Below are 12,860 nucleotides of genomic sequence, written 5' to 3' on the forward strand. Positions count from 1 at the left end.
TAAAAGACAGGTAGACGTGGTGCTCGAGGACATGGTTTAGTGGTTGACTTGGCAGTGCTAGGTTAATGGTTGGACTCGATGATCTTAAGGGTCTTGTCCAACGTTAACAATTCTATGATTCTATCATTCCATGATTCTATGACACTGACAGAGGTTGCCTAAAGAAGTTGTGGCTGCCCCATGCCTGGAAGTGTGCAAAGGCAGGCTGGATGAGGCTTTGAGCTATCTGATCTAGTGGAAGATGTCTCTGCCCATGGAAGGCTGTTTGGACTAGATGATCTTTAAAAGTGCCTTCTAACCCAAACTGTTCTTTGATTCCATGGGATGAGACTAAAGACATGGGGGAGGGTGTGGTGAGATGAAGCTGAGCGAGCACAAATGCCATCAGCTATTCTTGGGGTTGCTGTCAAGGTCTGTGGGAAAGACAGTGTCTTGAGGTCACTTCACATTGAGAGGAATGTCCCCTGGGAAACCACCTGAATGCAGCACTGGGATGTGCTGCCTTGACCCGAGGTTCCTGTGTCCATTCCTCATGCCTTGGGCCATCTCAAAAGAGTGCAAAGCAAGCTGATACACTGCAGTGCTTAGGTGCTTCCCAGCCTCTGGGAGTGGCAACAGGAGGCCAGGGAGCCACTACCGATGTTGCAATTCACTGCCTCTGCATCTGCAAAGGAAGGATTCCTGTCTCTGAACACCCACATGTGTATGAGGAGTGCACGAGGCCAGCTCAGATGTGGACACCTGACAGACCCCTGAATTTTCTGTGTGTTGCTCCCGAACAACTCCCACTGTCCCAGTGAGATTCATCTCACCTGCCTCGGATAGGTTCATTGCAAATGCTCCTGGTCTTCTACATTACCCCCCCTGGCCTTTCTGGCTTGTGCCTTCAAATACACAGTATGAAAGAAGCTCGCCTGTGGAGTATCTCACCTGTGCAGTCAGAAGTATTCCTGCTAGCATGAGCAGCATTGCCGTCTAGACCGCGGCATTTCTCACCTTTCAGAAGGCACAGAGCACATCTGGGGAGTACGAATGCACTCAGCGGCACACACACCTTCACGTTTCACCTCTCTGTACTTCCTTCACCATTTCTTCAAGCAACTAGCATAGAAGAAGAAATGTTCTTCCTCCTAGGTGTCCTACCAGGAGAGAGGGGACAGGAAGGACATAAAACCTTCAATGGACAAAGGGGAAGGGGACACTCAAAGCTCATCAACGGAGTTACCATACTGCAAATAGGGAATGTCCCCAAGCCTTAGAGAAATCCTCCTCTCTCTCACGACCTGCCCTGTGACTGGTGTTGGGAACACCCTCATCATTGTGCTGGTGGTGGACAACTTGAAGACTTGCTATAGCTCCACCACCATGTCCCTGACCTGACCACACTGCTGACCAGACTGGACACAACACCATCTCTGCTGACAGCGGTGTTACTAGTACTTGCTGCACCTTTTGCATGTACTGAGTGTTTCCTGCTGGTGGCCACATCCTACGATCAGTACCGGGCTGTGTGCCACCTGCTTCTCTCTGCAAGACTCATGACCTGGAAGGTCTGTTTTGAGAAGGCAGCTACACCTTGGCTAGGGGGATTTCTCTCATCTGCAATAGTCACTTCATTCTTGTCCCAGATATAGGTCTGTGGCCCCAGTGCAGTGCACCACTTCTGTGATTTCACTGCAGCTCTCCTGCAGTGACACCATGACACTTATGCTCTTTGCTCTCATAACCTGCTTTTTAGATCTAGGCCTCCCCTTCCTCTTCACAGGGGCATCCTGTGTGTGCACCAGAGCTGCCACCCTGGGGCAGCTCTCCCACCCAGCATGGACAGGTGGGAGGCCTTCTCCACCTGCTGCTCTCACCTCACTCGTGAAACTGTTTTCTACAGCATCCTCATCCTTGTCTGTGTGATGCCCAGAAAAGCCCTCCTGTGACAGCTGGACAAAGCCCTTTTGCTACACCATCCTCAGGCCCCTGCTCAATCCCCTCATCTGCAGCCTGAGGATCAGAAAGTTTGGAGGGGAGTGGGACACTGAGAGAAGTGCTCAGAGAAGCTGTGGGCTGCACAAAGAGCCAGTTGGAGTTGTGGGCCTGCTGGGAGAAATGACTTCTGGCTCTCTTCTGAACAGGCCCAGAAAACCCAGACAGGTGTGTGCTGTGTCCTGGGCACTCTCCTGGAAGTGTGAGTTGTGGAGAAGGCTTCTGGTGCAGAGAGGTGCAAGTGGGGCTGGCTGGCTTCATTGTGAGACCTCTGTAAAATGCCTTGTAAAGGCGTAAAGGTAGACGATGAGGTGGACGGGAGGATGACTGCACGATCAGGCTCAGATGTCACCACTGGCACAGAGTCCTCCTTGCAGCCAGTCATTATCGGCACCTCTCTGGACCAGCACTTGGGCCAACACTGTTGAACATCTTTATTATCTCCCTGTACAATGGGATGGAGCTCACCTTCAGCTCCCTCATCTAGTTCTCCCTGCCTTGAGCAGGAGAGTCAGACAAGACAACACTCAGGGCTCTTCTAACCTGAGTTATTCTAGGATTCAGTCAATCTTCTGTTTGGAGAGCTTTTTGATGACAGAATAAGCAGAGGAAGGAGAAAAGAGATGCAGAATTAGAGAGATAAAGGGTGCCAACAGAAATAGAGTGGTTCTTCTGAGCAATGTTTCTCCATTTGAATGATTGGTAAGAAAATTTATTTTGGTAAGTGGCTGCATAAAACTACCCACACACAGCAAGGGAGCGTAATCAGCTTGCCAGTACATGCCCTTCCTGCTGTTAATAAAAATTGATGAAAAAAATAATGACAATTCCTAAAAAGCTAGCCATGCTGGAAATGAAGACTTTCTCAACTATTACATTGAGTTCTTTTCTGCAAAGGTTTCAACTTTTTCCTGAAAATTTACATTCAGGGCTTGATTCACTCATCCACAAAGAGGTGGCCACTGCCCTGCGTAGCTGAAGCATGCGTGTGGGAAACGTGTCACAGGACATATGGGAGCCGTTCTGGAGCATGAGCTGGTAGGCAGGCAGGGTTCCTTGGGGTGGTGGAAGGCATCACCTGCTTTCAGCGCTGCTGGGTAGGCTGTGAAGAGGCCTCTCCAGCACAGCAGCACACTGTGTCCCCTTGGATGCTGGCTGTGAGGTCATTTCTGACCAGGCAGCAGTGGGGAGAGAGATACTCTGAAGTCTTGAAAGCCATCAAAATGCTCCCCCCAACAAGATGAAAGATGTGCGGAGGTCAGGGGCAGCTGGGACAAGATTTGGTGGAGGGAAGAGAGGTTTGGCCAACAGAGACAAAAGATTTTGAAGAGGAAAGATGTGTTTGGGTAATTTTGATGCCACCGTGATACTAAGAAAACATTCATGTTTGGCAACTACCCTATTTCTAGCCAGTAAGCTTAAGCCCTAATCCTACCCCTAAATGGCACCTTCCCCCTGATAGGAATCCACTCCTTCAATCCCTAACCTCAAACCTTACCTCTAAACCAAAGCTCCAAGCCATAAACGCTTACTCTCACCCTATTACTCACTCTAATTCCTAGCCTTTATCCCGAACACTAAAATGCTAGCCTTGACCCTAACCCTCACAACAGCCCTACACAAAACCCTAATCCACAAAGCGAGCCCATGCCCTGACACTAACTAGACACCCTCCCCCTAAGCCCAACAGGACTGAGGTCTTTGTCCTCTTGGCTATGGCAGCAGCCTCTGCCACTGACGCCTGCCGCAAAATTTCATTTTGAGGCTCTGGACTTTGTTTCTTCCTCATCCCTGCTTGGGGAGGCCGGGAGGTGTTGCACGGTTTTTCTGCACTTGGCATTGCTCATCCGCACATCCCACTGCCCCCAGGAAGAGCCCTGAGCCAGACATGAGGGACAGGATCTCCTTCCCAGGGCCTGCAGGTTAGGACTTGGCCTTGCTGCTTCATCGAAGGGTTTTCTCAGCATTACAGCCCCCTGCACAGTGCCTTTGCTACCTGCAATCACAGCCTCCAGTCAGCTGCTCTAATGAGTCCTTGGGGAGGCTTTGTCAGTAATGGCCCTCAGGGGGGCCAATCAATGCTTCAAGGTTTTGCTTCTGCCTTTCACTTCTTGAGAGATTTGTTCAGTCTGCTCTCAGTATCTGAGGTTCACGCACACAGGGCCAACTACAGCATGGGGCTCATTAAAACACAGAAAGCCCTAACGAGCTATTTCTCTTCCTGTGATTTTCTTCAACTCTTCCAGACTTGTTCAGCTAATTGTAGAGTCATTTCATAGTGTAGCTAAGGAGGAAGATTTCCAAGTGCACCTAATAAAAATCCTTTTTTTAAAGGTTATATTTTATTCATTTCAGTTGAGAGCAGAGATGATAGCAGCATTCTCCAATTGGTATTGATGCCGAGGGTGTCCTCAGGCAGTCTGGACAGCTAGGAAAAGCAGTCCCTTGAGGTCTGGCACTGTAGTGACAACCTTGCCCCTTGCTTCCTCCCTTCCTCAACCTCACCGTTTCTCTCATTGGCCACCTGGGATTTACATCAGTTTCCTGACATCAGACTTCCCTGACCTCTGGGAGCTGAATGTTACAGCTCCATTGCACCATCTCCCACCTCATCTCCTTAGACAACTGCCTGCACACAGGCACAGAAGGATTTTTCCTATTAGCAAGCAAAGAAAATGAAGCATGATAAAGTTTCATAAACAATAAAATACACTCCTCGAGCATATGCTACTTACAAGCTACCTGTAATGAGGTTGCCTTTCTACAAGGGATAATCTTATGAGAAATGTTTTAGATACATAGCTACAGAAAGGTAGAGATAAACATAATTAAAGAGTTGGCTAAACAGACACTTATCCTACTGAAGGACAGGCAAGCTTTTAGTCCCTGAAGCTCAAAGCAGCAGCATAGGTGAGAAGTATCTGAATGAACAATGAGTAAGGGCAGGAGAAAACTGGAGAATAATGGAAAAGGGCTGTTGTCTGCACAGCCTGCTGAAAAGATGACTTTAGAAATGGTCATTGTACCTGGACAGGTGAAAATACAGGAAAGATTAGAGAAATTAAATACAGAACACCATCCAGCATTAATCCACTTGATCCAGTGCGACCTGGCATCAAAAGTGGCCAGCAGTGTCCTGAAGTTCATAAAGAGAACCCTCGCAAAAAGTGTGAGGGAAGAGATTGTCTCCCCCTGCTTGTCACTCGTTAGGCCACCTGTAAGCAACTGTGTCCATTTTTGGGCCCCCATTTCAAGTGTACTGGGTCTGGCTGGGATGGGATTAACTTCCTTCAGAGCAGCCCACATGGTGCTATGTTTTGCATTTGTGCCTAAACCAGAGTCGATAACACAGCAGTGTTTTGGCTATCGCTGAACTGTGTTTGCACGGTGTCAAGGTCTTCTTTGCTTTAACCTGAGAGGCAGCTAAACACCACACAGCCATTCGCTCACTCCCCCACAGTGGGATGGGGGAGAGAATCAAAAACAAAAGGTAAAACTCATGGGTTGAGATAAAGGCAATTTAGTAGGACTTAAAAGAAAGGGAAAAGAATAACAATGATAAAAGGATATACAAAAGAAGTGATGCTGTCCAATGCCCAGCCAGTTCCTGAGCAGGGGACCCTCGGCCAGCTTTTCCCCCAGCTTTATATGCTGAGCGTGACATCATATGGTACAGACTATCCCTTTGGTCAGCTGGGGTCAGCTGTCCCAGCTGTGTCCCCTCACAACTTCTGTGCCCCTCCCAACGTACTTGCTGGTGGGGCAGCGTGAGAAGTATTATGTAGCAATTAACATCATCCAATTCAAACCATTGGCGCTATTAGTTACTCTGCTTCCATTGCTGTAACCACCCCCACAGGGCATCTGCCATCATGCATGAGTCAGTATAGAGACCAAGTACGGCCATTTTTCTCCTTCAGCAATATCCAAAGCCAGCTGGATGGCTTTCACCTCTGCAAATTGACTGGATTCACCTTTTCATAGAATCATAGAGTCATAGAATCCTGGAATGATTTGGGTTGGAAGGGACCTTTAAAGGTCATCTAGTCCAACTGCCCTGCACTGAGCAGGGACATCTTCAACTGGATCAGGTTGCTTAGGGCCCCGTCCAACCTGTTTCCAGAGATGGGGCATCTACCACCTCTCTGGGCAACCGGTTCCAGTGTCTCACCATGGTCATTGTAAAAAATTTCTTCCTTATATCTAGTCCAAATCTAGCCTCGTTTAGTTTAAAACCATTACCCCTTGTCCTACTGCAACAGGCCCTGCTAAAAAGTCTGTCCTCATCTGTCTTATAAGAATCATAGAATCATAGAATGGCCTGAATTAGAAGGGACCCACGAGGCTCATCGAGTCCCACTCCTGTCCCTGCATCGGACAACCCCAAAATTCACACTCTATGTCTGAGGGCATTGTCCAAATGCTTCTTGAATGTTGTGAGGCTTGGTGCCATGACTACCTCCCAGGGGAGCTTGTTCCAATGCTCCACTACCCTTTGAATGAAGAACCTTTTCCTAATGTCCAACCTAAACCTCCCCTGGCCTATCTTCCTGCCGTTCCCTTGGGTTCTATCATTGGTCGTCAGGGAGAAGAGATCAGCACCTGCCCCTCCACCTTCCCTTGTGAGGAAGCTGTAGACCGTGGTGAGATCTCCCCTCAGTCTCCTCTTCTCCAGGCTGAACAGACCAAGTGACTTCAGCTGCTCCTGATACAGCTTCCCCTCTAAAGCCTTTACCATCTTTGTGGCTCTCCTCTGGACACTCTCCGGTAGCTTTGTGTATTTTTTGTACTGTGGCGCCCAACACTGCATGCAGTACTCAAGGTGAGGCCTCACCAGTGCAGAATAGAGCAGGACAATCCCCTCCCTTGACTGGCTGGCAATGCAGTGCTTGATGCACCCCAGGACACGGTTGGCCCTCCTGGCTGCCAGGGCACACTATTGGCTCATGTTCAACTTGCCGTTGACCCAAACCCCCAGATCCCTCTCCATGGGGCTGCTCTCCAGCCTCTCGTTCCCCAGTCTGTATGTACATCCAGGGTTGCCATGTCCCAGGTGCAAAATCTGGCACTTGCCCTTGTTAAATGTCATATGGTTGGTGATTGCCCAGCTCTCTGATTTGTCCAGATCCCTCTGCAGGGCCTCTCTGCCCTCGAGAATGTCAATGGCTCCTCCCAATTTTGTGTCATCGGCAAACTTTGATAACAAACCTTCGAGTTCTGCATCCAAGTCATTTATGAAGACATTAAAGAGCACTGGCCCCAACATGGATCCCTGGGGCACCCCACTAGTGACTGGTCGCCAGCCCAATGTAACCCCATTTACTAGAACCCTTTGAGCCCGACCCATCAGCCAATTGCTCACCCATTGCATTAGGTGTTTATCCAGCTGTATGCTGGATATGTTGTCCAGGAGGATACTGTGAGAGACAGTATCGAAGGCTTTACTCAAGTCCAAAAAGATGACATCGACTGGCTTCCCTAGGTCAGCTAGGTGGATAACCTTGTCATAGAAGGAAATCAGTTTGTCAAGCAGGACTTTCCCCTGGTGAACCTGTGCTGTCTGGGACCAATGACTGCATTGTCTTTCAGGTGTTTTTCAATAACTCCCAGAAGAATTTTCTCCACCATTTTGTCAGGCACAGAGGTGAGACTGACAGGCCTGTAGTTACCAGGGTCATCCCTGTTGCCCTTCTTGAAGACTGGGACAACGTTTGCCAGCTTCCAGTCAACTGGGACCTCCCCAGATTCCCAGGAGCATTGATAAATCATTGAGAGAGGTCTCGCTGTGACATCAGCCAGCTCTTGAAGTACCCTCGGATGAATCCTGTTGGGCCTCATTGACTCGTAGGGATCCAGCTGGAGCAGCAAATCCTGCACAAGATCGGGGTTGGTTGGGAGTTTGTCGTTCTCGCAGTCATGGTTCTCTAGCCCAGAGAACACTTCATCAGTGCTGAAGATGGAGGCAAAGAAAGCATTAAACGTCTCTGCTTTGTCTATGTCCCTGTTTGTGAGGTGACCCTGCTCATCAAGTAATGGGCCAACGTTATTTCTCGCCTGCCTTTTGCTATTTATTTATTTTAAAAAGCCCTTTTTATTGTCCTTGAGCTTTGAGCTTTGAGCTTTGGTACCTTACCTTTAAGTACTGAAAGGCTGCAAGAACATCACTTTTCTTTACATCAGACTTCTCCACTGAAGTCTGCAACTGGGTGTTACAGCTCCATTGCACCATCTCCCACCTCATCTCCTTAGACAACTGGCTGCACACAGGCACAGAAGGATTTTTCCTATTTGCAAGCAACAAAAAGTAAAGCATGATAAAGTTTCATAAACAATACAATACACTTCTCAAGCATATGGTACTTACAAGCCACCTTTAATGAGGTTGCCTTTCTACAAAGGATAATCTTATGAGAAACGTTTTACATAGATAGCTACAGAAAGGTAGAGATAAACATAATAGAAGAGTTTGCTACAAAAGCAATTGTCCTACTGAAAGACGGGTAAGCTTTAACTCCCTGAAACCCAAAGCAGCAGCACAGCTGAAAGGTATCTGAATGAACAAAGAGTGAGGGCAGGAGAAAACTGGAGGATAATGGAAAGGGCCTTTGTCTAGACAGTCTGCTGGTAAGATGACTTTATTGTATCAGGAAACTGTAAATAAGATGACTTATTTATTTTATCAGGACAGGTGAAAATACATGAACGATTAGAGAAATTAAATACAGCATTTAACAGGCAGAATAGTGGTAATGAAGTTACAGGGGAAGACTGATATTTCTGTGGAATATCCCTTTTGAAAGGTCATGGGATTGGTAGAGGTCTCTTGTGAGCGAGGACAAAGCAATGTTGCACCCATCTCTGAAAGAAGGCAAAAGGACAACCCAGGGAACCACAGGCTGTACAAGCTCACTTTGGTGAGGAGTAAGCCATCAATATCTCTTGGGTGATATTTCTGGGACCTTTAAAGAGAAGAATGTGTCCAAAAGCAGTCAGCATGGGCTTTCAAAGGGTAAAGCATGCCTCACCAGGCTGACTGCCTTCATGATAAAGTAACTGCATTTGTGCATGAGGGGACAATAGTGGATGTTGGTCACCTCAACTTCAGCAAGATTTGTGACGTGTTCTCCCTCACTATTCTTGTACCCAAGTTAGGACATTACATTCTGGAAGGGCAGACAAACAGATGGGTGAAACACCAGTTGGATGATCGGGCTGAGAGAGCAGTGGTGAAGGGGTCATACCCTACCTGGAGGCTAGTGGGACATACTGGGGCATCATGGGGCAGCACAGGGAACACTCCTGAGCCCTGTGCAATCGAAAAGCTGTATCCATGATCCAGAAGAGGCAACTCTCACCATGTTTTGCAAGAACAAATGCTGGATTCTGCACCTCGGATGAAATAATGCCGGGCACAAGGATAGACTGGGAGAGGAGTGGCTGGAGAGCAGCCCTGCAGAGAGGGATCTGGGGGTGCTGGCTGGCAGGGGGCTCAACAGGAGTCAGCAGTGTGCCCTGGCAGCCAAAAGGGCAAACCACACCCTGGGGTGCAGTATAATGAGGGGCTCAAAAGAGGGGATGTTGTGGTTTAACCCCAGTCGGCAACTAAGCACCACACAGCCGCTCGCTCGCTCGCCCTCCCTCCCTCCCACAGTGGGATGGGGGAGAGAATCAGAAAAAAAAAGTAAAACCCATTGGTTGAGATAAAGACAGTTTAATTTGACTGCAGAGGAAGGGGAAATAATAATAATAATAATAATAATAATAATAATAATAATAATAATAATAATAATAATAATAATAATAATAATAATAGAATATACCAAACAAGTGATGATCAATTACCACCTGCTGACCGATGCCCAGAGTGTCCCCGAGCAGCAGTCACTGTCCCCCAGCCGACTTCCTCCATCTTATATACTGGGCATGACTTCATATGGTATGGAATAGCCCTTTGGCCAATTTGGGTCAGCTGTCCTGGCTGTGCTCCCTCCTGGATTCTTGTGCACCTGGCAGAGCACGGGAAGCTGAAAAGCACTTGACTAGTATAAACACTGCTTAGCAACAAGTAAACCACCAGTGTATTATCGACATTATTCTCATCCTAAATCCAAACCACAGCACTGTACCAGCTGCTAGGAAGAAAATTAATTCTATCCCAGCTGAAACCAGGACAGGGGATTATCCCACTGTATTTAGCACTGGTGCAGACTCACTTGGAGTACTGTCTGCAGTTCTGGGCCCCACAATTGAAGAAGGGTGTAAGGTACTTGAATGTGTCCAGAGGAGGGCAACAAAGCTGGTGAAAGGGCTGGAAGAAATGTCCTCTGAGGAGCAGCTGAGGAAACTGGGCTTGTCTAGTTTGGAGAACAGGAGGCAGAGGGCTGACCTCATTGCCCTCTACAGCTTCCTGAGGAGGGGAAGTGGAGAGGGAGGTGTTGAACTCTTCTCTCTTGGATCCAGCGACAGGAAGCGGGGAAATGGTTCAAAGCTGCACCAGGGGAGGATTAGACTGGACATTAGGAAGCATTTCTTTACCAAGAGGGTGGTCAAACACTGGAACTGGCTTCCTAGAGAGGTGGTCGATGCCCCATGCGTGTCAGTGTTTAAGAGGCATTTGGACAATGCCCTTTATAACATGATTTATCTTTTGGTCAGACCTGAAGTGGCCAGGTATTTGGACAAGATGATCATTGTAGGTCCCTTCCAACTGAACTATTCTGTTCTATTCTGTTCGATTCTATTCTATTCTGTTCTCCTCTGTTCTGTTCTGTTCTATATATATACCTTTTACAGGGTGGATCCCTCCAGCAGCTGGGCTCAGACGCTCAGTCTCCTCAGTAGCTGCCCTGGATACCAGCCTCCCCAGTTGCATGCTCCTGGACATATGAGCCCCTGAGGCTGCAACCCCATTCCAGATGCTGCTACAGACCACCCCAGTCACACACACACACACACACACACACAAACTCTTAAGTCCAGCCACTCCGGTCTCTCAGTTGCTGGCACTAATGACATATGGGCTGTCTGACCCCCTGGTCCTTCTCCAGTTGCTGCACTCATCCCCCGTGCTCACATGGTGACGCAGAAGAGAGACAGACTGCACTGGTCAGGGTCCTCCCCTAAACTTCCCGTAACAAGTGCTGTGCAATCCAAAAATGCTCCTCCCCTGCATCCCATAATGTGTCCTACGCCCCTAGGCAACAATTCCCTTAGTCCAAATGGTGATCCAGAGAGCTGCTCGCAGTGACTCCTCTTGGTGGGTTTCACACCTGGACAATGGGGCTGACAGCTCTCCCAGGGCAACCCTGGAATGAGCTGGGACAAGATGTTCCTTCCTCAGGAGCCTGTCATCTGGGTTCCCACCTGCCACGGTGCCTCTGTGCTCTTCTCGCTTTGTGGAGATGGGCTCTTGATGAGCTGGTGGCTCTCCTGTGATGGCTCTGGGAGCAGCTGGGGCAGGGTGTTAACTGAGTTACTCCTCCTGCCATCGATAGTGCCGTCTTTGTGTGTGCAGATGAGCTTCTTCTCACTTAACCTAACGCAACCCAACAAGAACATGCATCTCCTGAGGCATCTGTATTTGCAGGTTACATACCTATGCACTGGTATTATTTAGCATATTTAGCATATTTAACATAGCAGCTCATTGGAATTGCTGTCCAGAAACGCATCAGGATTAGGGGAAAAGCTGTGTTGTTGCACGGGCAATGGCTTCGTTCAGGGCCAGTAGCACAGTCTTGTTTCTAAGACTGTAGATGAATGGATTTAAGAGTGGGTACAGGACAGTGTTCAGCAAAGCTACAGTTCTGTTTGTCTCCAAGGAAACATCTCTGGAAGGATGCACATAGAGAGCAATGCAGCTCCCATATGCAATGGCCAAGGTGGTGAGGTGGGAAGAACATGTAGTAAAAGCTTTTTTCCTCCCAGCAGCTGCTGGCAGGTGCAGAATACAGAAAAGGATGCCCATGTAAAATGCCAGAATTAAACATAAGGAACCCAGTATGATAAACGATAATAAAACAGAATCTGTTTTCCAAAGCAGGCTGGGGTCAGAGCAGGACAATTTGATTAAGAGGGAGTGGATCTTGTTTGAGCCACAGAAAGTCAGCTTGTAGAGGAGGACCAGACAGTAACTGAAGGCTGTGATGCCTATGACCCAAGCAGCAACAACCAGGTGGATGCAGAGCTGAGGCTTCATGATGGCAGCATAGTGCAAAGGCTGGCAGATGGCAACGTAGCAGTCAAAGGACATGACAACAAGTAGAACCAACTCTGTACAGCCCAGGGCAAAATGGAAACAGGACTGGGCAAAGCAGCTGCTTAGTGAGATCGTTCTCCTACCAGAACTCAGGATCACAAACAATTTGATGCTTGTGGAGGATGTGAACCAGATTTCCAGGAAGGCCAGATTGCTGATGAAAAAGTACATGGGGGTTTGCAGGCGGTGATCTACACACAGGAGGAAAATGATGGTTGCCTTCCCCATCACTGTTGTCAGGTATATGAGCAGAAGGAGCAGAGAGAGAAATAGCTGTAGTCTTTGATCAAGCCCTGAGAAACCCTCTAGGATGAACTCAGTAACTGCAGTTTCATTTTCTGCTCCCATGCTGAATTTCAGTTCATCCTGCTGTGACAGGAACATGACCAAAACCGAGTGTGATTATTTCACACTCTGGATGACAGGAATCCTGCCTTCTCTGCTTCTTTCCTTTCTTGCAGTCTCCCTCCTAGAGAGCACAGAGAGAGAGAGAGTCCTTCAAGCCTTTCTCACCCCCTGATTTTTCTGGTTTACATTTCAGTTTGAGTCCTCAGAGAATTTGTTGTCGTCTTTCTACCTTTGTCTAACACTTGCAAAGGATTCTTTCTCCAGAACAGAAGATTTT

At 48.1% G+C, this 12,860-nt stretch overlaps 1 protein-coding gene across 1 annotated transcript; it reads right to left on the reverse strand.

Annotated features, from left to right (window-relative positions):
* Nucleotides 1-11,653: 11,653 nt before the first annotated feature.
* Nucleotides 11,654-12,619, reverse strand: LOC148051140 (olfactory receptor 5F1-like). Its single transcript, XM_087738370.1, has one exon. The coding sequence runs from the start codon at nt 12,617-12,619 to the stop codon at nt 11,654-11,656; it is 966 nt and encodes a 321-aa protein (XP_087594496.1).
* Between the last annotated feature and the right edge of the window lie 241 nt (nt 12,620-12,860).

Source organism: Nipponia nippon, unplaced genomic scaffold (assembly GCF_047370975.1).
Source record: "Nipponia nippon isolate SJK-2023a ecotype South Korea unplaced genomic scaffold, ASM4737097v1 scaffold_67, whole genome shotgun sequence".
NCBI classification, from domain to species: domain Eukaryota; kingdom Metazoa; phylum Chordata; class Aves; order Pelecaniformes; family Threskiornithidae; genus Nipponia; species Nipponia nippon.

What these genes read in the sequence shown, in the direction of transcription:
- LOC148051140 (XM_087738370.1), bottom strand. Translation starts at nt 12,619, where the DNA reads ATGTTCCTGTCACAGCAGGATGAACTGAAATTCAGCATGGGAGCAGAA.